The 27302-nt window shown below is 37.0% G+C and overlaps 1 protein-coding gene across 1 annotated transcript in view; it reads right to left on the bottom strand.

Moving 5' to 3' along the window:
• Nucleotides 1-293: 293 nt before the first annotated feature.
• The window catches only part of LOC106091013 (integrin alpha-PS3), a 34170-nt gene continuing 7161 nt past the window's right edge, over nt 294-27302 (bottom strand). Inside the window, exons 2-9 of the mRNA XM_059370267.1 lie at nt 16292-16979; nt 16033-16239; nt 15279-15963; nt 15094-15220; nt 14670-15038; nt 14542-14608; nt 1089-1335; nt 294-1032 (exon numbers count right to left, since the gene is read on the bottom strand). Coding sequence (XP_059226250.1) covers nt 425-1032; nt 1089-1335; nt 14542-14608; nt 14670-15038; nt 15094-15220; nt 15279-15963; nt 16033-16239; nt 16292-16979 — 2998 coding nt within the window. The 3' untranslated portion in view covers nt 294-424. The remainder of the gene's footprint in view (nt 1033-1088; nt 1336-14541; nt 14609-14669; nt 15039-15093; nt 15221-15278; nt 15964-16032; nt 16240-16291; nt 16980-27302) is intronic.

Below are 27302 nucleotides of genomic sequence, written 5' to 3'. Positions count from 1 at the left end.
TTCTAAGCCTACTATAGAGTTTTGGATCACTAGATCTACTGGAAACAGACGCAGATCTTCAACCGCTTAGGAGATAATACTGTTGCAGCTATCCTAAGTGACTGAAAAATATCCAAGTAAAAAACTGCTAATTACAAGGTGCGGAGATTTTCCTGTGGAACGAATCAAAAACACATCCGCTCTACTCGATAGATCAAACAAGAATCGTCTTAAAAGAGTAAAGAGAATATGCATACACATGAATATAGTCTTGATTTGTATAACATTATCTACAAATTTTAATGTTTATTGATATAATAGGAGATTTTTTTGTGAGGAACTTATTCACCTTAGATTAATAATCGTATTTGAATAAATTAAATGAATATAATTTCAAGCGTAAGTAAATTTAAACTATATATTAATATTTTCATTGCAAAAATGATCAGTTTTCTTCATCTGAACTTGTTGCATCTGTTTTAGCACTTTTGCCACGTTTAGCCTGTTGAACCAGCCTTTCCATTTCTTCCTTTTTGGTGCGTTTAAAGAAGCCAATTTTGTACAGAATGTATGTTATTAAAGCCAATACCAATAAACCACCAAGGGCAGCCAGAATGTAAACCCAAATGGATGTGCCATACAGCTGATGCTTCGATACAATGTTGAATTGGATCTTTTTGGTAACGACAAAAGTAGAGCTCAAGGGATTTCCTAACTTCAGCACGTCCACGCCCACCTGTATTGCAAGGAATTCCAAACGATTTTGCAGAACTTTGTTGATTACTCCCATGTCAACGTCATATTTCATTGCCACTGTTAATGGCAGGTTTGGCTTGAAATCGTACAGAGTAATGACAGCACGGATGCACTGTGTTTTAGCTGTACTATTGCAGTTGAGCACTACAGTGCGATTAAGTGGTAAAGATCCTTTCAAGTCCTCACCTAGCACGTAATCGAGAGTGGAGTTCCCGGCGAGGTCTTTTCGATCGTCTTTATCGAGACCAGAATCAATGTCCCGACGCCTTCGCAGATATGAAAGGCTCATCTCAGGTGCTGGAAAAATAATTTATTCTTAGGGAATGCAAAATTCAATAATCTCCAAATATTACCGCTATTTGGTGTTGTCTCACTGTGGTCATCTTCCTCTGAGGATGCCAATGGGTTCGATATGAAGATCTGCGTATTGTTTTTAAAGAAATTAACGTCCTTCATTTGCATATCGTAAATGGCATGCATAACAATGCTATTCATATCAACAATCTGAACTCGCTCTCCAGATCCGGGAATTGTGTAGTTCACAGGTATGTCCATAACGACTTGCATAGCCTCAACTGTACTAGGCCCATTGCTCGTTATCTGAAATATAAAACAATAAATAAACAAGGATTTAAATTTGGATTAGCTGTAAAAAGCCGCATGATTTTCAGACTAGGCCAAAAATATGCAGGGTCAAATTCCTCATACGGATATAAATGTCAATCACGTAAATATTGGATTGCAATAAAAAGTATTTGGGAGTGAAGATTGGATCAGATATTAACATTTCGCTCCAAGTGCCCTAGGTACATATAGATTACGACAATAACCTACTTTTAAGGGGCGCTGAGCCTTGAAACCACCACTTACTTTCATTTTATTCGCTATTTTGACAAAAGGTAATAGAAAATCGATAAATCAATGCAAATGCAAATTTTGCCCATGAACATTCAACTAAGGAACAGGGGCAAACTTCTCACATATCAATGAGTGCAGTTCGACTCAAGTTTAAGCCCTTCTTTTTATAGCCAAATCCGAACGGCGTGCCGCAGTGCGTTCCAGCATTAGGAGGGGAAAACCACCGCTGAACGTTTTTTTCTGATGGTCTCGCCAGCACTCGAACCCAGGCGTTCAGCGTCATAGGCGGACATGCTAAACTCTGCACCACGGTGGCCTCCAATAGGTACGTAAAAAAAAAATAAAACATTTGGTATGTCTTTACGACAAACAAATCTCTTTTGTTGGGGAGTTTGGTTTTTATTGTAACTGTGTAACTTTTAACGCCAATGGCTTCGGAGTTCTATGTACTAACAAAGACCGTCATATGCGCAAAATATACACTTAAAAATTTTATGCATATTTATTTATTACTTATACCAAATACCAATACAAAAACTATGTATAGTATACATTTTTTCTGTGATAGCATGTGTAGGGCATGCGGGAAAGATGATGAGACGTTAAAGCATTTCCTTTGTCATAGCTCAGCTTTCGCGTCTAACATATACCGGCACTTGGGTGGGGACACTATACCAGACATGAACCAGCTTAGTGGAGTGGCATTGAAAACAATTATGGATTTTGTAGCACTGAACTCCTAACATAGATTTTCTTTTTCTAGAGCGCACAACAAGCCGATTATTGGCTTAGATGTATGTCCATAGTGGCATGGGGCAGATTAATATATGCACTCTCTTTCAACCTAACCTATGCATTTTTATACCCTCCACCATAGGATGGGGGTCTACTAATTTCGTCATACTGTCATGACATTATAAATCGATCTAAGCATGTCCGTCCGTCCGGCCGTCTGTCTGTCTAAAGCACGCTAACTTTCGAAGGAATAAAGCTAGGCGCTTGAAATTTTGCACCAATACTTTTCATAAGTGTAGGTCGGTTGGGATTGTAAATGGGCCAATTCGGTCCATGTTTTGATATAGCTGCCATATAAACCGACTGGGGTCTTGACTTCTTAAGCCTCTTGAGGGCGCAATTCTCGTTCGATTTGACTGAAATTTGGAAGTAGTGTTTTGATATCACTTCCAACAGCTGGGCTAAGTATGGCTCAAATCGGTTCATAACCTGATATAGCTGTCATATAAACCGATCTTGGGTCTTGACTTCTTCAGCTTTTAGAAGGCGTAATTCTTATCCGATTTGGCTGTGATTTTCCATGTGGTGTTGTGGTGTCACTTACAACCACTGTGCTAAGTACGGTCAAAATCGGTTAATAACCTGGTATAGCTGCCATATAAACCGATCTTGGATCTTGACTTCTTGAGCCGCTAGAGGGCTTAATTCCCATTCGATTTTCCTGAAATTTTGCATGAGCTGTTTTGTTATGACTTCCAACAACTGTGTTTAGTTTGGCGCAAATCGGTACATAACCTGATATAGTTGCCATATAAACCGATCTGGGATCTTGACTTCTTGAGCCTCTAGAGGACGCAGTTATTATCCAATTTGGTTTAAATTTTGTACAACTCTTACTTGTTTCTTGTACATATATGCTTGGTCTAGCCATGCCTGTCCGTCTGTGTGTCTACAGTCTTTAAAAATTAAGATGTTGAGCAGAAACTTTTCACAGATTCTTTTTTTTGTACTCAGTCACACTAAGTTCAAAGATGGGCTATATCAAACTATATTTTCATAGAGCTCCCGTATACACAGACAGATCTCTCGATTTTAGGCCTTAAATCCACAAAAACGCACATATTACGCGATTTGGCTCGTGCCGGATATGTTTCGAATTTGTCGATAAGTTCCCTACGGGAAATGTGCAGTCAATAGCCCTAAATATGCCGGTCATAAACTGGAGAGGTAGTTACCTGTCACAGGACATTCCCTACAGGGAATAACAAGTTTCAATTGTCATAACTTATGATTCTTAATTATTTTTTAAAAAGTCGCTTTATTACTGTTAGCTAAGCTTAGTCCGGCCTACATTGGAATATGGTTGTGTGGTTTGGAACCCATTCTACAAATGCTACTCAGATAGGATTGAATCCGTCCAGATACAATTTCTTCTTTTTGCGCTTAGGGGCTTAACATGGAATTCGGCTGAATTTTTTCCCCCGAACGAGAACCGCTTGAAACTTATTGACTTACCAACGCTCGAAAGGAGGCGCTTGGTGCTTAAGGCCGTATTTATTGTTAAATTATTACGTGGTCACATTTATTCCCAATTCTTAACAGGCGAATTAAATTTTAATATTCCTATCCGAAATACACGACATTAAATACCTCTTAGACTACCTTTAGAGAGATTTAATTACGAATTTAACAATCCGTTTCGATCTTTTGGTTATGTATATTACAAATTGTAAAGTAGTATATACTTCACCGATCCTATTCATGTAATAAATAATTATATCCTTCGTCTGTAGTTTGTTGTAGACGTTGCCAGAGAAGACTGTTCATCTTATTGTCCTTTCATTGTTGTGTAATATCTATGTTGCTTTAGATGTTGATCTAACTATAGTATTTAAATGGCTGTGAAGTTTCTGTAGCCAGTATTACCCTAACCCTCTAGTGAAAAACCTTAATAAAAGTGATGGTTTTATTCATGTAAGGGGAACGAGAACTGGGACCGATCCCTATCACAAGACGACATATCCCGTGACAGGTTTGGGACCTGTCCCATTTCCCGCAGGGTTAATACAGCCCCCATATAGGCCGATATCTTGATTTATGCTCTTGGGTTCCTATTCGCTAAAATTTAATACAGTGAGCTGTGTTAGGCCAATCTACGTCTTTGCCGATCAGGGGTGCGGAGTCGAGCAGTTTTTCCCGGAGTCGAGAAAATTACCTTGACTTCGATCTGGACGAAATAAAACAAAAATATTTTAAGAAAAGAAATTCGTTTCAATTTTGTCTTGTTCACTAATAACTTCCATTTGATATCCATATTGCCTAGATTGGAGCACCATATTCTGCCAAATGTTTTTGGCAGATATGCAAATATATGTATTTACAGTGAAATATGCGCCAACAAATCAATGTCATTTTAATCTCCTGTTTTTATACCCTCAACCATAGGATGATGGTATTCGAATTTCGTCATTCTGTTTGTAACTACCCGAAATATTTGTCTGAGACACCATAAAGTATATACATTCTTGATCGTCATATTTTAAGTCGATATAGCAATATCCGTCCGTCTGTCTGTCGACAGCACGCAAACTTTCAAAGGAGTAAAAATACTTCTTATTAGTCTTATAGGTCGGTTGGGATTGTGAATGGACCATATCGGTCCATGTTTTGATATAGCTGCCATTTAAACCGATCTTAGATCTTGACTTCTTGAGCCACTAAAGGGCGAAACTCTTATCCGATTTGCCTGAAATTGTGCATGACGTGTTTTGTTATGATTTCCAACAAATGTGCTAGGTATAGTTTATATCGGCCCATAACCTGATATAGTAGTCATATAAACCGATCTGGGGCCTTGACTTCTTGAGCCTCTAGAGGACGCAATTTTTATCCGAAATTGAAATTTTGCACAACGTGTTTCGATTCAACAACTGTGCTAAGTATGGTTCAAATCAGTCAATAGCCGGATATACAGGGTGGCTGATGAAAGCCGCTACCAAAAAAAAATGTAATAACTTTTTTTCTATTTAATAATAATAATTTAATAATTAATTTAATTAATTAATTAATTAATTTAATTAATAATAATTTAATAATTAATTTAATAATTTAATTTAACATGAATAAAAGAAAAATGTATTCCATACACCGAAAAAAAAATGTAGCAATATTCATCATTGTAGCAATATTCATCAGCCACCCTGTAGCTGCCATATAAACCGATCTTGAATCTTGACTTCTTGAGCCACTAGAGCGCGCAATTCTTATACGATTTGCTCGAAATTTTGCAGCTATAACCTTATATAGCTGCGATATAAACCGATCTGCGATCTTAACTTTTTGAGCCTCTAGAGGTTGCAATCATTTGTCTGAAATTTTGTACAACGAATCCTCTCATGATCATCAACGTACGTGTTCATTGTGGTCTGAATCGGTCTATAGCCTGATACAGCTCCCATATAAACCGATCTCTCTATTTTACTTCTTGAGCCCCCAAAGGTCGTAATTCTTATTCGAATTAGCTGAAATTTTACACAGGTCCGATTCGGACCATAACTTGATATCGCTCTAATAGCAGAGCAAATCTTTTCTTTTATCCTTTTTTACCTAAGAGATGCCAGGAAAAGAACTCGACAAATGCTATCAATGCTGGAGGGTATATAAAATTCGGCCCGGCCGAACGTAGCACGCTTTTACTTGTTGATTCTAAAGATATATTATTGTCTCTTTATTTAGACGAAGGAAAACAAATATGTATTTATATATAGTTCCGAACCTTAGTCATAAATTTGGGACTTTTTGACGTAAAAGCCATTCGTAAATGGTAAAATCTTTTGGAAATTTGCCCATCGCAATTAGGCAAAATCGTTTCGTTTATAGCAACGGATGATTATTTAACACGAAAAGGTTATTCGTTTGCCTTGTATATGTTTTGTGTCTCTTTCATTTGGCAGAGGGCATGAGGTCGTGACCGTATAACGACGCATGCTCCCACATTAAAATAAAACACAATTTTGGGACAAACAAAATACTTTTATTACTATCATTATTTTATTCTTTTCTTGTAACTGTGTAATGTTTCGCTTCAATATATCAAATGTATGCCGTAAACGTAGCATTATTAAACATAACTAACTTTGTTTATTGTAAACTCTTTAGCGGTTTCGCCTACGGTGAAATGAACTTTGTTTTGTTGTAAAGCCAAAAACTCTTTAATGGTAAAAGTGTTTCGATAGCTGCAAACGAATATTCGTTTACTGGACTAATAATTATTCTCTTGCGACTCTCCTACCAGATTGAATGATTAAATGAGTATTTGAGCGTACAAATAATGGGCGAAAATACTCACACTATTTTACATTACTGTGTACCAGGGTGGGGCGATTGGAATGGAAGAAAAAACATTTTAAAGGCTTTTCGCGTTTCTGATTTTTGGGTTGAACGGAGCAAAAAAGTCCACTAGACCATACGTCAAAGGACTATAACAGCCAAACCATGCGATTTTCGATCCAATACTAAGACAAAAACCGAAAGGAAAGGCAAAAGTCGGGTGGAGCCGACTATATAATACACCACCTAGTCTACGTACTACTTTTAATATATAGAACCTATCTCCAAATGTAGACAGACTTCAATTTTACATACCTACTGAAATATCGAATAGCACCTTTTAAGATTTTTTTACGTTATAACAAAAATTGTGGATTTCTAGAGCCTTAAAAGGCCATATCGGATAAAATATATATATGGGAATAATATTTAAATCTGGGACGTCAAATATAATATATCACGCCCAATATTGTAGAGACTTCTACCGCCTTAAAAGTCGCCTTATATATGTATATAAAGATATGTATATATATATATATATATATATATATATATATATATATATATATATATATATATATATATATATATATATATATATACATACATATATCTGGACCGGTTTTTATAAATTTTTACACAAATGAAACACCTCGTGCAAAATCTTTTTAAGATCGAATTAAAAATGTGGCTTCTACAGCCTTAAAAGGCCATATCGGTTAAATATATATTTATATATATTTGGGGGTATCTGTAAATCTGGACCAATTTTCATGAAATTTTGCACACATATTAGAACGTCAAATAAAATACTTTGTACTAAATGTTGTGGAGATGGGACCAAAATTGTGGCTGCTACAGCCTTAAAATTACATAGACGTTAAATAAAACATCTCCTGCTACATTTGGTAAAGATCGGACCAAATTTCTGGCTTCTACAGCCTTAAGAGTCCATATCGGACGAATGATATATATGAGAGCTACATCTAAATCTGAACCGATCTTTTTCAAAATCAATAGCGTTCGTCCTTGGGCCAAAGAAGTGACATTTTCATGACAATCGGAAAATGAATGTGACCTGTACTATGATCACAAAAATACATGGACAGACAGACGGACAAAGCTAAATCGAATCAGGAAGCGATTCTAAGCCGATCGGTATACTTAGCAATGGGTCTAGCCCTTCTCCTTTTTAGCGTTGCCAACAAATCCACATAGTTATAATACCCTGTACCACAGTGGTGGGGTAGTGTATAAAATATAAAAATATTGCAGTACAACTTTTTAGGCATATAAACATTGAAAATCAAAACGTTAAAGACTGAAAGTAAGTATCTGGTTCTGAATGGTTCAATACAATTTAAGCGCTATGAGCGGGAGAAAGTTCGTTTGCAAAAAGGTATTTCGGCTCAGCAAGTTAAAAAAGTCTATTAAAATGCATGTCATACAGTTGTTTCACGCAAGGTGAAATACTTTTAAATCGATTTACTCCGTATACAAATCTAGCAATGTCATTTGTGGCAATTCGAAATTTCCTCACGTGTTCAGAGTCACAATAAGCATAAATTTCGCAACAGCATAGAACCCTTGACAACAATTACGCCATAGCAATCATACTTCGAATCTCCAACGTGCAAAAAACTGAATGGAACATAGGGAACGGAGCATTCCGCACATTATACTAGTTGTGTTGTCAATATGGTTATTCCACTACAGATTATTTTCGAAAATGACCCCAAAATTTCTAGTAAATGGTATGTACTCAATATCACATTCTTTTATCTTCACTGATGGAAGACTAATGCTATCTGTTCCTGGATATAACCGAACACTTACTTTTATTGGGGTTTAAATGAAGACCATTGACCTAAGCCCATCTGTTTATTCTCATTATATTCAGGTTGATGTTTTCAATACAAGGAAAAGTATCGTAAATATTGCATGAGAAGCATAGCTGAACATCATCAGCATATATATGAATATCATATCCACTAGGTACCCCGACTTCGTCATTAATGTATAGTGAGAAGAGCAATGGACCTAAAACAGACCCCTGCGGTGCTCGTCATGATAAACTAAATGGTTGTGAATATGTCTCCTTGGAAAGTACTTTCTGTTCTCTTGCATTCAAATAAAACAACATCATATTACTAGCTGTGTCATCAAAGCCATACATATACCTCAATTTTTTGAACTAAATTTCGTGACACACCGTATCAAAAGCTTTCGAATGGTCTAAATCTATCAAAAACCAGCACTTGTTGTCATAATTGTTGTGTCTCAATTCCTCTACAATATCAAGCAACACCGTGGTGCAGATTGTTCGTCAGTCAGAAGATCATGACGTGAAATGTAAGCATTAATTTGTTTAAACATTATATTTCTAAAGACCTTGAAAAATATGGAAGAATGGAAATCGGTCTATATTCTCCTTTCGATTTAGGTATCGGGATTAGTTTTGCGTTTTTCCAACTAGAAGGAAAAGAGGACGTTGTTAATGCACAGTTAAATATTTGTGTTATAAATGGTAGTAAAAACGGTAATAGCAGTTTCAAAAATCGTGGATCGACATCGTCCAAGCCTGTGGCATTCGATTCAATGCCCTCAATTGACTGAAGTGTGTCATTTTGAGAAACACATGTAAAATTAAAAGTTGTATCACAACTAGGTGAAAATGAGTCATCCACTTGTCTATTCACTTGAGGTATGTCGTTATTAGCAAAATGAGAATTTAGCTTGTCCGGATTTCAGATCGCAATGGGTAGCATTCTCTGTCCTTCCTATGTCAATATTCTTTACTTCCTGCCATTTCCTTCGAAAAATATTGGGTTTTCGCCACTCTAACTGTTCTCACCACTTCTCTCCTTAGATATCAAAAATCATCATGTAGCCTGGAAGTTTTAAAGCGTTTCCACCTCTTGTATGACTCGTCCCGCCTGGCTATCAAGTCCTTTATAGCATTGTTGAACCAAAGTTGCCCACATTATTTAACCACTCTAGTTTTTAAAATCACTTATTTCTCATACAGAGCCGCTAGATTAAATTCAAATAGTCTAGTTTTTCATCAATGTCATTCAAGAGATACATAAGTCACTCTATGAAAAATCATTCAAATCAGATATAAGCTCACTGTAACAGATGTTGCTGAAATCTCTAAACATGAACGTTTCCGTATAATGTTGTACTGAGAAATCGTAGGACAGAAAAATAATATCATGCTTTAAAAATAAGAAGGACGTCAACTGATCATAACCCATAAATCTCTCAGGAGACAACACAAGGAATAAATCGAGTAGTGTGTTACATGTACCACAATAATATGAAGAAATATCTTCATTAGCAGAGTACAAACCTATTGCATTAAACTCGCTGATTAAACTCCTCTCAGTTAAAAGATTTGAGTTAAAATCACCACTTATAATAATTTCCTTAAAAGATAAAGAGAGGGGTCTTAATTTTCCCTATGAGTGGGTCAATATTAACTCGGCTATTTGGGCGATAGACCGTCCCGAGTAGAATACTTTGACCTCTGTTAACAATGCTCAAAAAAATTTTCTCCATTGCGCTTTTAAATTTAGACATTCACAAAACATCATACTATGAGTGTTGACTGTGAAACTACCAAGATTACTTCACGGCGACAGGCGATCTCTAGGGACTCTTAAGAGGTTGATACAAACTTAGGTCAGTTGTTGGAAGCGAAACACGTCGTGCAAAATTTCAGCCAGATCGCATAAGAATTGCGTCATCTAGTCGCTCAAGAAGTCAAGACCCCAAATCGGTTTATATGACTACTGTATCAGGTTATGGACCGATATGAACCATACTTATCACAGTTGTTGGAAATCATAACAAAACACGTCATGCAGAATTTCGGGTAAATCGGATAAGAATTGCGCCCTCTAGTGGCTCACGAAATCAAGATCAAGATCGGTTTATATGGCAGCTATATCAAAAGATGAATCGATATGGAACATTTACAATCCCAACTGACCTACACTAATAAGAAGTATTTGTGTAAAATTTCAAGCGGCTAGCTTTACTCGGTCCAAACTTTGCGTGCTTTTGACAGATGGGCGGACGGACTAGACTAGATCGACTTAAAATGTCATGACGATCAAAAATATATATATACTTTATGGGGTCTCGGACGAATATTTCAAGTAGTTACAAAAAGAGTGACGAAATTAGTATTACCCCATCCTATGGTGAAGAGTATAACTTGATATAGTTCCAATATTAAATCAATTATTTTCCTTTATCTTTTATTTGCCTAAAAAAAGCAGGGAAAGGACTGGACAAATGCGATCTATGGGGGAAGGTATATAAGATTCGGCCCGGCCGATCTTAGTCCGCTTTTACTTGTTCATTTTTAAAACATTAAAAAACATGACTGCACGCTGAAAAGCAAACAAGCGCGAAAAACTCTTTGTAACTCTTTTCTCCCGCTTAATTAGCTTTGTTCTTTGCTCTGCTCGAAGTTCACTATGTTATGCACAAACTTATTGGTATTGATTTGTATGTAACCAGTTTTCTCGCACTCACAATCTTTATCGCGTTGACAATCTCGGCTCGGCTGTCAACGCCCACTCTGTTCGCACCCTTAGAAATTCATACTTCGATATGTTGGAAATGCAATGACAAAACCAAATACCCTTGTTCGTGTGTGGTTGGTATTATAATAAAGTGTTCCCTGGAAGCTTATTAAGCCGTGGACCCATCTTTCATGTGGATAGCTTCAGAGAGCATAACACAACACACAATCCATAATTTAATAAAATATGATAACTTCTGTCCAATTTTCAGCGAAATTGGTTAAAAAGTTACCGTTTTCAATGGTAAGAAGTAAAATTAGAGATCGGGGTAAATTGAGACTAAATTAAACTGTGATGTAAATGAAACGAAAAGGAAAGAGCATTCTGTTTCTGACTAATAGCAGTGCTCTATTGAAGTACCATGCGAAGCATATCGCGTCTTACATATGACTTGCAATGGATGGCGGGAAACGAAATACCGCATATGTAGTACAGTACAGAGACACACGCAACACGGCATCATTTCGAATTATGGTACCTGACTCTGTTTTTGAAACCGTGGTTAGTCCTGACTTTTGGCCACCGAGGGCTTTAGTACAGGAATATATATACAAAGAAAGGATTCGTACAAATATTGCGCATTTGCCTGCACGTTCTGAAGATTTACCAAAAAACTAAGGAGCCCATCATCTGATAAACAACTGTTTCTGGTTTATCAGAATGTTAGGGGACTAAATACCAAGTTATCTGGTCTGTATACTGATAGTTTTGGATTCGAATACGATGTAATAATTTTCACTGAAACCTGGCTTCATGGAAACATTTTAAATACTGAAATTTTATGTGATAGATATCAAGTTTTTAGACGTGATCGTACAATTGGTATAAAAAAATCTGGTGGAGGCGTCCTAATTGCTGTCTCGACTGAATACAGTGCATTTATCATAGATGTATTTATTGATCCATCCATCGAATTCCTGGCTGTTAAATTAAAATATGGAAATAACTTTTTATTTTTGACTTGTTCATATATTCCTCCTGGATCTACTACTGAAATCTATAAAGCACACTTAGCTGCTATCCAATCTGTGCTAAGTCATTCTAAACCAATGGACTCACTAATTGTAACTGGAGATTTCAATTTACCATCTATTCATTGGAAGGAAAATACTGATACAAACTATTTATTACCCGTCACAAAAAATGGTCATGTTGTGGAATTTATTGAAACAATTTTGAATGCTGGTTTATGCCAAATTAATAGAATTTTCAACGCTAATGATAAGATGTTGGATTTACTATTTACCACTGAACCTATGAAACTGCGCAACTTGAAGAATATAAAAAATAAACTACATATATAAAAAGTATAAGAAAACTGGTACTGCTATGGACTTTTCCAAATACTCTGTTGTTCGTTCTGAATATAACATCTGCAATAAGATCTCATACAACACTTATTTGTCGAATATAAAAAGTCAACTACAAGTAAACCCTAAGTCTTTTTATAAATTTGTAAACTCTAAACGTCGGTCGAATACTTTTCCAAAAGTTTTGAAATTTGGAGCCATCGAAGCGGATGATGACCTTTCCATCAGCAATATGTTTGCAGACTTCTTTGCCACTACTTATTCCCGGAAAACATATAATATAACTAATGAGCCCTCCCAAAGCTTCTACGGAAATAGCACGATATCTGTTCCACTAACAACATCTGATACTGTACAGCATTATTTGAGGAATATGAAATGTTCCTACAATCCAGGTCCAGATGGTATCCCTAGCAATATTCTTAAGCACTGCGCAAATTCCCTGTCCGGTGTTCTCTCAATATTGTTTAATGAATCTTTACGGAAACAATATTTCCCTCCATTATGGAAAAATTCTTTCATTATACCTCTGTTTAAAAGTGGATGTAAATCTGAAGTCACCAACTACAGAGGAATCGCAAAGCTTAGCGCTATTCCGAAACTTCTTGAAAAAATCATCACTGACTCACTGTCTCATCAAGTTTCTTCACTGTAATCACGATATCAGCAGGGATTTTGTAAATTGTACTCAACTGTAACAAATGTTTTGGAATTAACTACAATTGTAAACGAAGGATTTAGAAATCGTTTGCAAACTGACGTTATATATACTGATTTTAGCAAGGCTTTTGATAAGGTAAATCATAGTCTTCTATTACACAAGCTAGACCTCCTGGGGTTTTCAGACTCGTTGCTAGCATGGATATCAAATTACCTGTCTAATCGTACTCAAACTGTAAAATTTAATGATTCTGTTTCTAAAACTATTGATGTTTTATCTGGAGTCCCACAAGGTAGTCATCTTGGGCCTATTTTGTTTTCATTATTTATTAATGATCTACCATCCACTGCCACTTTCTCTCGAGTACTTATGTATGCAGACGAGGTTAAACTTTTCAAAACCATTCAAAATGGCACAGATCAACTGAAACTACAATCCGACCTTGACCGATTATAAGATTGGTGTCAACTGAATCTAATGGAATTGAACATAAAAAAATGTAAACATATATCGTTTTACAGATCAAATCATCTAACAACAATTTACTCTATAAACGGTTCGCCCCTAGAAACTGTGGAATCAATCATGGATCTTGGCTTCTTGTTAGATCAAAGGTTAAACTATAGATCACATATATCTTTGACGATCAATAAAGCCTATGGTTCTTTAGGATTTGTTAAGCGTTGGAGCAAAGAGTTTGTTGATCCAATCGTCACAAGAAATCTATACACATCCCTTGTTCAACCGATACTGGAGTATGGTTCTATATTATGGTGCCCAAATTATAAAATCCACTGCAATTCAATTGAGTCTGTGCAAAAACAGTTTGTGTTATTCTGCTAATGTAGACGTAACTGGACATTTAATACTTTACCATCTTATAAAGAAAGATTAAATTTGATCAAATTGCCTTCGTTGGAAAGTCGGCGTTCAATGCTTAATCTGAATTTCATGTTAAATATACTAAACGGAATTTAACATCGGAGTTTCTGTTGGACCACATCTACTTGAACGTGCCGCTGAGACCTTCACGAAATTTTAATCTTCTTCATGTTGAATACTATCGTACGAATTTTGCGAACAATGACCCATTTAGGCGTTTATGTGTTGAATTTAATAAATTTTACAATAATATAGATCTGTGCGAAAACAAATATTCTTTAAAGAAAAAGATTATTATTTTGCTGAATTCGTAGTTATTAAGCTTAGTTTGTGTATATTGTATATAGGCTAGTCTGTAAGGATTATAATATCTATAGACAAATAAATAAAAAAAAAAAAAGACTTCGACATTTTACAATTCGAAACATTTACTTACCGCATAGACATTGACAAATTCTGTATCACTTGGATCTTCCAAATTGATGTTTGTCTTTTTGGACTCTCTGTAATGAGGGGATTTAAACAATTCAATAATTTAAAGTGCCCTAACGGATTCACACATACCCAGACGCGACGATTTCCGCTAATTGCACCAACTGTATGGTGTCAGTTACTTCATTATCACCATAACTCAACTCCTTGCCCGTGCTTACAACTTTGGCTCTAACTTGCATGCTATCTCCCGATATGCTGCTGACATCATACATAATTGTTATGCTATCCGTCATGCCTTGTAACATTGGTTGACCATGATTCAGATCACACAGCATTATTGCTTCCTGTTTGTTGTGTTTGCAATTCGACGGAACTTTGGCAAACGGCATGCGGTTGGACGAGGCAATATTGATTTGAGGTAAGTAGGCGATTTCACCGCGGTTTCCTACTTCATAAGTGATATTAAAGGTTGAGCTACTTCCCACGACATAGGTGTGACTATAGGAAAATACCATGCTATGAGAGATTCCAAGGTCAAAACTATAGAACTTACTTTAGTTTACTAGTCAATTGTAAATCTGCAACGCAAACATCTGAGGCGCAGCCTGTGTTGAAAATTATTTTTTCGGAATAGGTTTTGGGTGCCAAAGGATCAATAGCCGCACAATCATCACAGAAGTCTGTAAATTAAAATGGTTGGTTTTATTATAGACTTCAACATATGCCGCCATTATTTACCCTTGGAATCGGGAACATTATTAACGAGTTTGTAGCTCAATTCTAATGGTATTGGTTTATAGACTTCGGCCTGATTAAATCGTACCTCACAGTTTAGGGTTTCGCATTTCGTTTCTCTGGTAGCTGCGGCTCTCAATGTCCACTCATATCCACTATTCGTGGATGATATTCGAACACGCCTAGCTTGTTGATCAATAAGCAATACTATACTTATATCTTGACTTTTCATCTTAGGCGACTTTGTAACAATTCGGTAGCACACCTTTACGGGAAATGAGGACTGCCTAGGTTTGATTTCTCGCGTCTGCAAAACAATGGTAGCTTCAATGCTTACAACGGGGTAGGATCGATAAAGGAAGGCAGCCTCCGCATTGGGAGCACCAATGGCAAAATCGTTATAGCCATTATCATCAATGTCGGAACCTTTGGACAGACCATGCCCAAACATTGCACTGCCATAGGGCGAGTCACTAATCACAGGATAATGCAATCGTTGACTGGGTTGGTCGCTTAGGCCATTTTTACTTCCCATATAAATAAAAACTGTGCCATTACCATCAAATGGAGCTCCAACAGCGATATCATTGAAACCATCCAGATTAATGTCGCCTAGTTTAGTGAGAGTTGTGCCAAATTTGCCCTTACCCTGAACGGGCGAAATGATCAATTTCTTCTCAAAGTTAAACTGTAAACAATAAGAGATGTTCCCAATGAGTCCCATAAAATATAATAGGAAATGTTGACATCTACTTACATTGCCTTGGTTAATAAAAATGTAGATCGCGCCATCCTCGTACGATTCGCCTATAGCGTAATAAGGCGCCGATACTATAACATCACTAAGACCATCACCATTTACGTCTTCAGCGAGAACAGCATATCCGAAGTACTCTCCAAATTGATAGCCGCGGCACACATAGCTCTTTACTATCTTAAAGCCACTGTAGTCGAAAATATAGGCCTAAGAGGAAATTGGTAATAAAAAACAACAACATGGACACCACTACGGTTACCTCTCCAGATTGTAAATCAGCTTGCGGTGCAGACGCTACATACATCAATCTTTTGGGTCTAGTTGAATCGAAATATCCCGAGCTAACAGAGTAGCCCAAGTAGGAGTCAATGGGCTGTTTGAAGTTTTTCGGATTTGGTATATCATTTCCACCACTCACAATGCGGTGGCGTATGACTGACCCTCTCCAATTACTTATGCCAGGAGCGCCAATGACAAATTCCCTATTGTCTGGGGTGCCATGGACACTAAGGCCTTGCTCAGCGATCATGTAATGATAGGCTCTTTCACCGTCCTCATAACTTCGAATTTGGTTATCTACGGATCGCAATTCTGCCACTGTCATAACATTAATGGGTGAATCGGCTAAGGTGTCACTGATCCAATAACATAAACCCCACATATGGTAGTTATTCGTTGATGGGGACAAAAGTCGAGGAGCACAAACAATGAGCCTGTCACTATCCCTGCTGCCACCATCCATTGATGCTCCCATCCATTGAAATTCTCTCAATTCGGACAAATAGTGTGTTGCATTTTTGTCAAGCAGAATATTGCCACGTTCTTCGAATACATATGGACTACAATTGGTTGGGTCATTTAAAGTACAACGATATATAGCTCCCGTTTCGTTGATTTGCCGTTGATGTGGCAAGGTGGACTGAGCTCTAGGTGCACCAATAATTATTCTGCAAAAAAAAACGGTGTGTCACAAGACATAAAAAGAATTTTTATTGAAACGCATACACTCCATTTGCATACCTTCCACCATAGGATGGGGGTATACTTATTTCGTCATTCCGTTTGTATCACCTCGTAATATTCGTCTAAGACCCTATAGAGTATATATATCCTTGTTCGTCATGACATTCTAAGTCGATCTAGCCGTCCGTCCGTCTATTTGTCGAAAGTACACAAACTTTCGAAAGAGTAAAGCTAAGCGCATGAAATTTTGCACAAATACTTCTTATTAGTGTAGATCAGTTGCGATTGTGAATGGGCCATATTAGTCCATGTTTTGGTATAGACGCCTTATAAACCGATCTTGGATGTTGACCTCTTGAGCTTCTAGAGGGCGCCATTCTTATCCGATTTGGCTGAAATGCATGATGTGTTTAGTTGTGACTTCCTACAACTGAGCTAAGTATGGTCTAAATAGGTCCATAATCTGATATACCTGTCATATAAATCGATCTCGGACCTTGACTTCTTGAGCCACTAGAGAGCGCAATTATTACCTGATTTGGTTGAAACTTAGCTTGAGTTGTTTTATTATTACTTCTAACAATTGTGCTAAGTAAGATTTAAATCGGTCCATAATCTGATAAAGCTGCCATATGAACCGATGTCGGACCTTGACTTCTTAAGCCGCTAGAGGGTGTAATTATTACCTGATTTGGATGAAATTTTGCATGAGTTGTTTTGTTATGACTTCCAAATACTTCTTATTAGTATTGGTAGGTTGGGATTGTAAACGGGCCGTGTCGAGCCCTGTTATTATCATTTGTTTGCCTAAAAGAAGGTACCGGGAAAGAATTCGACAAATTCGATCCATGGTGGAGGATATATAATATTCGGCCTCGCTGAACTTATCACGCAATTACTTGTTTTTTTTTGTTTTGCTATTTTTACATAAAGTTATTGTAAAATAGAAGTCGAAATATTCGTAATTTGCTTATTAGGGTATAAAGACAAAAAATTGAATGGTATCCATTTCCCTATTTACGGAACAAATTCCCGTTTATAGCTTGGGTCAGTCTAATTTATACAGTCATTAGAATGGACCGAGCGGTCTTCGCAATGGATCCGAAATATGTACAACCTTCCAACTTACGGCCATTGAAGCTTTCCCAATAAGAAATATTTGTGTAAAATTTGGAACAGATTCGCTCGCAAGATAACGTGCCTTCAACAGTCGGATGTTACGAACAGAGCGGTGAAATTGGTATCACTCCACTCTATAGTGTACGATATGAAACGATGAATGATTTGAAAATAACACTGTGCAAACACTATGCAGGGGTTCTAATGTCCCGATTCTGTTTTGTCGGAGTCCATGGAAAATGAAAATACCTTTAATTTTTTGGGTCACTTCGTTAAGTGATTTTATGACTCCAAATGTAGAGAAAAGCGCGTTTTTGCGGATTTTCGGTTTAACACGAGCATAACTTTTTTGATTGACAACGGTTTTCTATGAATCTCACTTTTTTTTGAAGGTCACAACAGTTTCTTTCAAATGAGGTACATTACTTTTAAATTGGCAAACAAATTGCTAAGTTACAGTGGCTGATATATAAAACAAGTAAAAGCGTGCTAAGTTCGGCCGGGCCGAATCTTATATACCCTCCACCATGGATAGCATTTGTCGAGCTCTTGCCACGGTATCTCTTTTTTGACAAACAAAGGATGAAATAAAAGAATTGCTATGTTGTTGGAACAATATCAAGTAATGGTCCATTTCGGACCATAAATGAACTGAATATTGGAGACCATAGCAGAAGTCATTGTGTAAAATTCCAGCCAAATCTAGTAAGAATTGCACACTTTAGAGGCTAAAGAAGTAAAATAGGGAGATCAGTATTAGGGTAGCTGTATTAGGCCATAAACCGATTCATGCCATATTCGACACGTATGTTAAAGATCATTAGAGAAGAAGTTGTGCAAAATTTCAGTCAAATCGGATAATGCTTGCGCCCTTTAGAGGCTCAAGAAGTCAAGATCCCACATTGGTTTATGTGGCAGCTATATCAGGTTATGGACCGACTCGAACTATTCTTAGCGCAGTTGTTGAAAGTTAGAACAAAACACCTCATGCAAAATTTCAGCTAAATTGGATAATAATTGCGCCCTCTAGAGGCTCAAGAAGTAAAGACCCCAGATCGGTTTATATGGCAGCTATATCAAAACATGGACCGCTTTAAACCATACTTAGCGTAGTTGTTGGAAGTGATACCAAAACACTACGTGCAAAATATCAATAAAATCGGATAAGAATTGTGCCCTCTAGCGGCTCAAGTATTCAAGATCCCAGATCGGTTTATATGGCAGCTATATCAAAACGTGGACAGATACCGCCCATTTACAATCGCAACTGACCTACACTAATAAGAAGTATTTGTGCAAAGCGGCTAGCTTTACTCCTTCGAAAGTTAGCGTGCTTTCGACAGACAGACGGACGGACGGACATGGCTAGTTCGACTTAAAATGTCATGACGATCAAGAATATATATACTTTATGGGGTCTTAGACGAAATTAGTATACACCCATCCTAGGGTATACACCCATCCTATGGTGGTATAAAAACGCATTAAAAAGACAAAACAACATTTTTCTCGATCTCTATTCTTCTTAATAGGTACCAAACAATATATGTTTACTACTGTGAAAAAAGAAATTGAATAAGATTTTCAAAATAGGTAATAACAATAAAATCGCTTAAAAAATAGATGACTTATGCAATTTTTTTGTGTTTAACGTTTTGGTTATTATTTAAAAATATTTTGTATTTCTGTGTGTTTTTATAAACTTTGCTGAGAGTATTGCGCTTTAAGGACCAGCAGTAATTACTGATTTTATTTTTTGCAATAAAACGTTGTTCAATTTTAGATATTTTCTGGTGAATTCTTCCACCTTGCTCATCACTCAACTGTCCTAAACTTAATGAAAATCGTTCCAAATTGCAGATTGTCTAATTTTATTGAAATTGTCAACCCATTGCATGGGAAGCCGACAGCATGTTGCTCAATATTTTCACTTTTTGTGTTTCCAAGAAAAACACAAAACCATCCCATGTCTGTTTTTCTTCAGGTTTCATTTGTTGTATGAATTTGTCATATTTTACCAATTTCCGTATTTGAGGACCAATAAATTAACCTGTTGATTTATAATTAAATTGCTTTTATTAATGTAAATATAATACTATTGTATAAATGTTTTATCTTCTTTTAATTTTCCGCCCGTAATTCGTGGAAAAACCTGTTCAAAGTATCTGAATGTTGCTCCGTTTTTACCAAGTGATTTCACGAATTGCTTTATTAAGCCCAATTTTATGTGCAATAGAGGTAAAATGATGTCTTTTGGATTGACTAACGGGATATTTATGCTATTTTTTCACCACTCATAGCTGTTGAACGCAATTTCCAGTCTCTTTGGCAAGAATACTTTGTGTGTTCCACCTTGCAAGCAATTCTAAATTGTTAGTACTTTCAAATCAGCCACAATTAGCCAATTATATGTAGTATATCCTATAGCATTAAGTATTAGAGACATACTGTCACATGATTGTATGTAGCGTAAGCCAGTGGTACCGAAGGAAGCGATCCATGATTATGCAAAATAGAAATAGAAGATATGCATATGTATATAAAATATAGGAAACTATATAAAAATGCCTATATTACTTTTCGTTGAACCTTCAATAAATTATCGACAATCTTCTTGATCATGGCTATATGCAAGTTGTTCAAACAACACGTTCACATCGTTGCAGTAGGCCAAATTACTATTTGCAGTTCTTTCGTTGAAAAGTGATCCAAATATACTAGTTTCTACGGTCTTGCGAAACGTAATGTTTACATTTTCTTGCAAATAAGTCCATTGCTTAAATCTGGCACCTAGAAGTTCCGTTTGTTTTTTCGACAATTCTAAGTCCCGAACCCCCGATCATGAAATTCTCCTTGGGATATAAAATGTTGTTATATAAATTCTCCTTGAGAAGAGGTATATTCTGATTCGGAGATAAAAACATTGCTTGGAGATGGTTTAAAGTCAGTTAAATCTGATTATACTCCGTTAATGACTTTCAGATCAGCGTCGTTTTCCTTCCGCAATATTTTTTTATGCACAGGTAATGGAAGCCAATTAACCGATTCAAGAAACGGCAATTCAGAAGAACAACGTGAAAATTTTCTCCAGGATCTTTGCGTTGAATAACAAGACGAATAGCAAAGCAATGATGTATACTATTTTTATATACTAAGGGACGGTTAATATATTCTTCATAAAGAGTGCGGCGAATAATAGAGAAATTCTCAAAATTACAACACCTTACAATTAAATCTACGGTTAACGTTTTTGTTCCAAATGTTTGAATAGGTGTTTTATTAGCAGCATATAATACGAGACTATGTGGAGGTTGCCTGCGCTGGGACTTTGAAACAGGATAAATTTTTATACCCTCCACCATAGGATGGGGGTACACAAATTTCGTCATTCTGTTTGTAACTACTCGAAATATTCGTCTGAGACCCCATAAAGTGTATATATTATTGATCGTCGCGACATTTTATCCGTCTGTCTGTCGAAAGCACGATTACTTTCGAAGGAGTAAAGCTAGCCGCTTGAAATTTTGCACAAATACTTCATGTTAGTGTAGGTCGGTTGGGATTGTAAATGGGCCATATCGGTCCATGTTTTGATATAGCTGCTATATAAACTGATCTTGGGTCTTGACTCTTGAGCCTCTAGAGTGTGCAATTGTTATCCGATTGGAATGAAATTTTGCACGACGTGTTCTGTTATAATATCCAACAACTGTGCCAAGTATGGTTGAAATCGATCCATAACCTGATATAGCTGCCATATAAACCGATCTTGGGTCTTGACTTCTTGAACCTCTAGAGGGCGCAATTATTATCCGATTTGAATGGCGCAATTCTTATTCGAATTGGCTGACATTTTACACAGGTCTCCAATATATAATTTTATTGTGGTCGAAACCGGACCATATCTTGATATCGCTCTAATAGCAGATCAAATCTTTTCTTATATCCGTTTTTGCCTAAGAAGAGATACCGCGCAAAGAACTCGACAATTGCGATCCATAGTGGAGGGTATAGAGATACGGCCCGGTCGAACTTAGCACGCTTTTACGTGTTATTTTTTACATCTCGAACAAACAGGCAACAAATCTCTTGGCTGCAACCGTCTGTCACAAAGGACGGTGCGTCACTTAGTTTTCCGAGGCATGGTAATTCCACGGAAACACACTTCTTCGCTTTCTCCCAGAAATATCTCTCTTTGAAAATTTAGATCGACTACATGTTTCTGACGCTGACCAAATGAATCTATCTTTGCACAAAGATTCTCTAGCTTTTCTCTATATCCTCAAGACGGCTGTCGGAAGGAGTAATAGCACACACTTCTGAATCGGCACAATCGGAAATTTTGTCGGAAGACGCTGCATCCAAAGTTGCTTTAAAATCTCGTTCGATACCTTACCTTGAGCCAAATTTCGCATTCCGCTCAATAACTCGGACGGCTTCTTGTCTCCAAGCTCAATTCTTGTCAGGAGTTTCTCGTTTTTCTTCGGAATCGGCAAAACAGCATACCAATCCTTTAATGTGCCATACATATTCACAGCTGGGGCATTGATGTCATGAACCAGCTCTCAATTGATGCAACAATCGTATGGAATTTCGTCTTGCGTTACGCCTGCCATTAAAAACATTGACTCTATTTGCTTAAACAGAGCAAAGGATCCGCAAGCCAAAATGGTGGGGCTTTAATCGCTACGCTAGAAACTTCCATTGGTGTTGGAGAATTGTATCCTGCGTCGTCATACTTTTTAATGTTTAATTTTCATTAAAACACACCACAATTATTTTTTTTTTATAAAAAGAACAATTTAATGTTTATTTGACAAAGTTTAAGAGATGACTGACTAAAAAGTTCAAACGTGATGTCACATATATAAGACAAAAAGTCAAGGCTTACTTGGTTACAATAAGCAAAAGAAAATATCAAAGCTGACATGATTAAAAAATTTCTTTAGCTGGAACACATCACATAATAAGGAAAAATCATAGCCTACTTAAAAATAAAATGTACAATTGCATTTATTGTTGATTAAAGCAAATTATAAAAAAGCTATGCTTACTATGTTAGGAAATATTTTGGCAATAAATTTTCACTGAGGTGCCCAGGAGGGAAATAATATGCTTCTTTATCGACACATCTATTTTATGTCGTTTTTCCACATTCAATCCATATCATACACATTTTTATGTAATTTGATAATAGGTCTGTTCGCTTTCCTTTCCAGTAAAAATTGGCAGGAGAGTAAGAGCTATTTAACTCTCTTTAAAAATTTGGAAGCATACGTACGCGAACGATTTCCAGTGAACATTTGCAGAAAAACAGTTGATGTTGGTTTTGGTTAGTTTTTTATTTGTTTGCTTGGAAAACAATTTTATTAAAAAAAATGCTGGCGATATTTTGAGGTATTTTCCTTAGGTAAGTAAAAATTATATTTTTTACTTACCTCTGCCTCTTTGATCCATTTTGCCGTTTGCTTTTGTATTTTCATTTAACGTCTGCTTTTCATAAAACAGCTGACCTTTACAAAACATCTGTTCAAAGTTGCGAATTTCTGCTGGCATAAAAAGTTCCAGTAGAAATTTGCAGGTTCTCTATTTTCTAACTGTCAAAATTTGCTCTCTCTCGCGCTCTCTTCTGCTGGCAAATAAAGTACGCTAACGACTTCCAGTAAAAATTTGTGCACATTTGCAAAAACTTTCGAGTTCCCAGCTAATATTTTCGATATTTGGTAAATTTTTATAATAAGACTTTCTATTACTCTGATGTTTATTGTTCACTTACAGAAATTATAATGTATCAGTTTTGCAACCACAAGTTTGGTTCCTTTATATCCATTATCTATTTAACGCATTAACGTTTACCTGTTTAACCCATAAAAATCCATAAAAATTACTGAATGAAACACTTTTTTGACCCATTCCCTCTACTGTACGCAGTCAGGTACAATGGTCATTATTGGGTTAGTTCGACTTTTTAGGCCAAAGCATGCTCGTTGTTGGTGGGTGTTCAAAAAAATTAGCATGTTTTCCCATGTTTTCATTCATACATAAGTCATTTATTTGAAGAAATTTCTAAATCTTATATATTAAAATCAATTTGTGTTTGTTTGTAGATTTGTTTGTTTGTTTGTGTGTTCGTTATAGACTCAGAAACGGCTAAAACGATTTTCTTGAAATAGGGTACTACATTTTTTGATATCTGAAGGAGGGCGGACCCTCCCCCGTACCCTAATTTTCAGAAACGCCAGATCTCGGAGATGGGTGGCGCGATTTAAGCGAAATTTTGTGTGCTCTCATATAGTACCCTAAAAATAAGAATTTGGTATACAAATTTCGGATGGGGTACCTAGGGGTTACGCCCCACCCTAAAACTTACCAAACATATATTTAGACCAATCACGACAATATGGGACTCAAATGAAAGGTATTTACGATCAGAAAACGTATCTGTTATCCAATTGTCGGACCAAGTGCTAGGGGGACCACCCAAGCCCCAAAACACCCCTAAATCGGACATATTTACCGACCATGGTAATATGGGGCTCAAATGAAAGGTATTAGAATGTAGAATACGAATCTGATATCCAAATGTGGGATCACGTTTCTGGGAGTCCACCCTTTTCCCAAAACACCCCCCAAACAGGACTTTTTTACTGACCATGGGAATATGGGGCTTAACTAAAAGGTATTTTGATGTAGAATACGAATCTTATATCCAAATAGAGACCAAGTGGTTGGGGGGCCGCCTCTCACCAAAAACATCCCCCAAAGGAGACTAATTTACGACCATAGCAATATGGAGCTCAAATAAAAGGACTTCGGGAGTAAAGCACGAATTTGATAACAATATTCGGGAAAAGTGTCTATGGGGCCACCCCACCCTTACAACACCACCCAAATAGTAAGTATTTGCTGACAATTGCAATATGAGGCTGAAATAAGAGGGTTTTTAAAGTGGAACATGAATCCGATATATATTTTCAAGGCCAACTCACTGAGTGGGCGCCCATCCCCCAAAACACCCCCTAAGCCGGTCATGTTTGCCGACTATGGAAAAATGGGGCTCAAATTAAAGGTATGTGGGAGTAGACCACGTATCTGATATCAACATTAGGGACCAACTGTCTAGGGGACGTCCCACCACCATTACAACCCCCAAATAGGACGTATTTGCTCACCAAGACAATAAGGGTCTTAAAGAGAGTGGAACTAAATAATAATACTTTTTAGGGCCAATACCCCAAACCGGACATATTTGCTGACTTTTGCAATAAGGAGTTTAAATGAGATTAGAAAACGAATTTGATATCCAATTTTGAGGGCAATGGCAATATGGGGTTCAAATAAATGATATATAGATATATGAGAATAGAGCATGTTGCTGATATATTTTCCGGGCTTAGTGCTTGGGGGACCACCCCAATCCCCAAAACACCCCTAAATCGGCCATATTTACCGACCATGTCAATGTGGAGCTTAAATGAAAGGTATTGGGAGGTAGAGCAAGAATTGATACCGACTTTCCCACGAAATTTCAGCCAAATCGGATAGAAATTGAGCCCTCTAGAAGCTCAAGAAGTCAAGTCCCCAGATCTGTTTATATGACAGCTATATCAGGTTATGAACCGATTGGAACCATATTTGGCACAGTTGTTGGATATCATAACAAAATACTACGTGCCAAAATTCATTCAAATTGGATAAGAATTGCGCCCTCTAGAGGCTCAAGAAGTCAAGACCCAAGATCGGTTTATATGACAGCTATATAAGGTTATGGACCGATTTAACCCATACTTGGCACAGATGTTGGATATCGTAACAAAACACGTCGTGCAAAATTTCATTTTTACTGACCATGGGAATATGGGGCTTAAATAAAAGGTATTTTGATGTAGAATACGAATCTTATATCCAAATAGAGACCAAGTGGTTGGGGGGCCGCCTCTCACCAAAAACATCCCCCAAAGGAGACAAATTTACAACCATAGCAATATGGAGCTCAAATAAAAGGACTTCGGGAGTAAAGCACGAATTTGATAACAATATTCGGGAAAAGTGTCTATGGGGCCACCCCACCCTTACAACACCTCCCAAATAGTAAGTATTTGCTGACAATTGCAATATGAGGCTGAAATAAGAGGGGTTTTAAAGTGGAACATGAATCCGATATATATTTTCAAGGCTAACTCACTGAGTGGCCGCCCATCCCCCAAAACACCCCCTAAGCCGGTCATGTTTGCCGACTATGGAAAAATGGGGCTCAAATTAAAGGTATGTGGGAGTAGACCACGTATCTGATATCAACATTAGGGACCAACTGTCTAGGGGACGTCCCACCACCATTACAACCCCCAAATAGGACGTATTTGCTCACCAAGACAATAAGGGTCTTAAAGAGAGTGGAACTAAATAATAATACTTTTTAGGGCCAATACCCCAAACCGGACATATTTGCTGACTTTTGCAATAAGGAGTTTAAATGAGATTAGAAAACGAATTTGATATCCAATTTTGAGGGCAATGGCAATATGGGGTTCAAATAAATGATATATAGATATATGAGAATAGAGCACGTTGCTGATATATTTTCCGGGCTTAGTGCTTGTGGGACCACCCCAATCCCCAAAACACCCCTAAATCGGCCATATTTACCGACCATGTCAATGTGGAGCTTAAATGAAAGGTATTGGGAGGTAGAGCAAGAATTGATACATACTTTCTGGACAAATTTCCCAAAATACCCCACAAACAGCAATTTTTTACTAACCATCGCAATATGAGGCTCAAATAAAGGTATTTGAGAGTAGAATACGAATTTGATATCCAAATTTAGGACCATGTATTTAGGGCAATTTTCAACCATGCCAATATGTGGCTCAAATGAAAGGTATTTGAGATTAGAAAACGAATTTGATAACCTATTTTGGAGCCATATGTTTGGGGGACGCCTCATCCTGTAAACTCCTCTTAAGCCAATGGCAATATGGAGTTTAAATAAATGGTATTTGAGAGAAGAGCACGATGTTAATATTTTTACAGGGCCAAGTATCTGGGGGACCACCTCTCACCTTAAAACACCATTAAATCAAACATCATGAGAATATCGGGCTGATATGAAGTATTTTAAGAATGGAGTACACCTTACATCCAAACTTAAATTCGTAGATCAATAAAGATCATATGGGATTCAGATA

The sequence above is a fragment of the Stomoxys calcitrans genome, chromosome 5 (genome assembly GCF_963082655.1).
Source record: "Stomoxys calcitrans chromosome 5, idStoCalc2.1, whole genome shotgun sequence".
In the NCBI taxonomy this organism is placed as follows: domain Eukaryota; kingdom Metazoa; phylum Arthropoda; class Insecta; order Diptera; family Muscidae; genus Stomoxys; species Stomoxys calcitrans.
The sequence above is the reverse complement of the archived record's forward strand: the minus strand, read 5'-3'. Positions and strand labels throughout refer to the sequence as shown.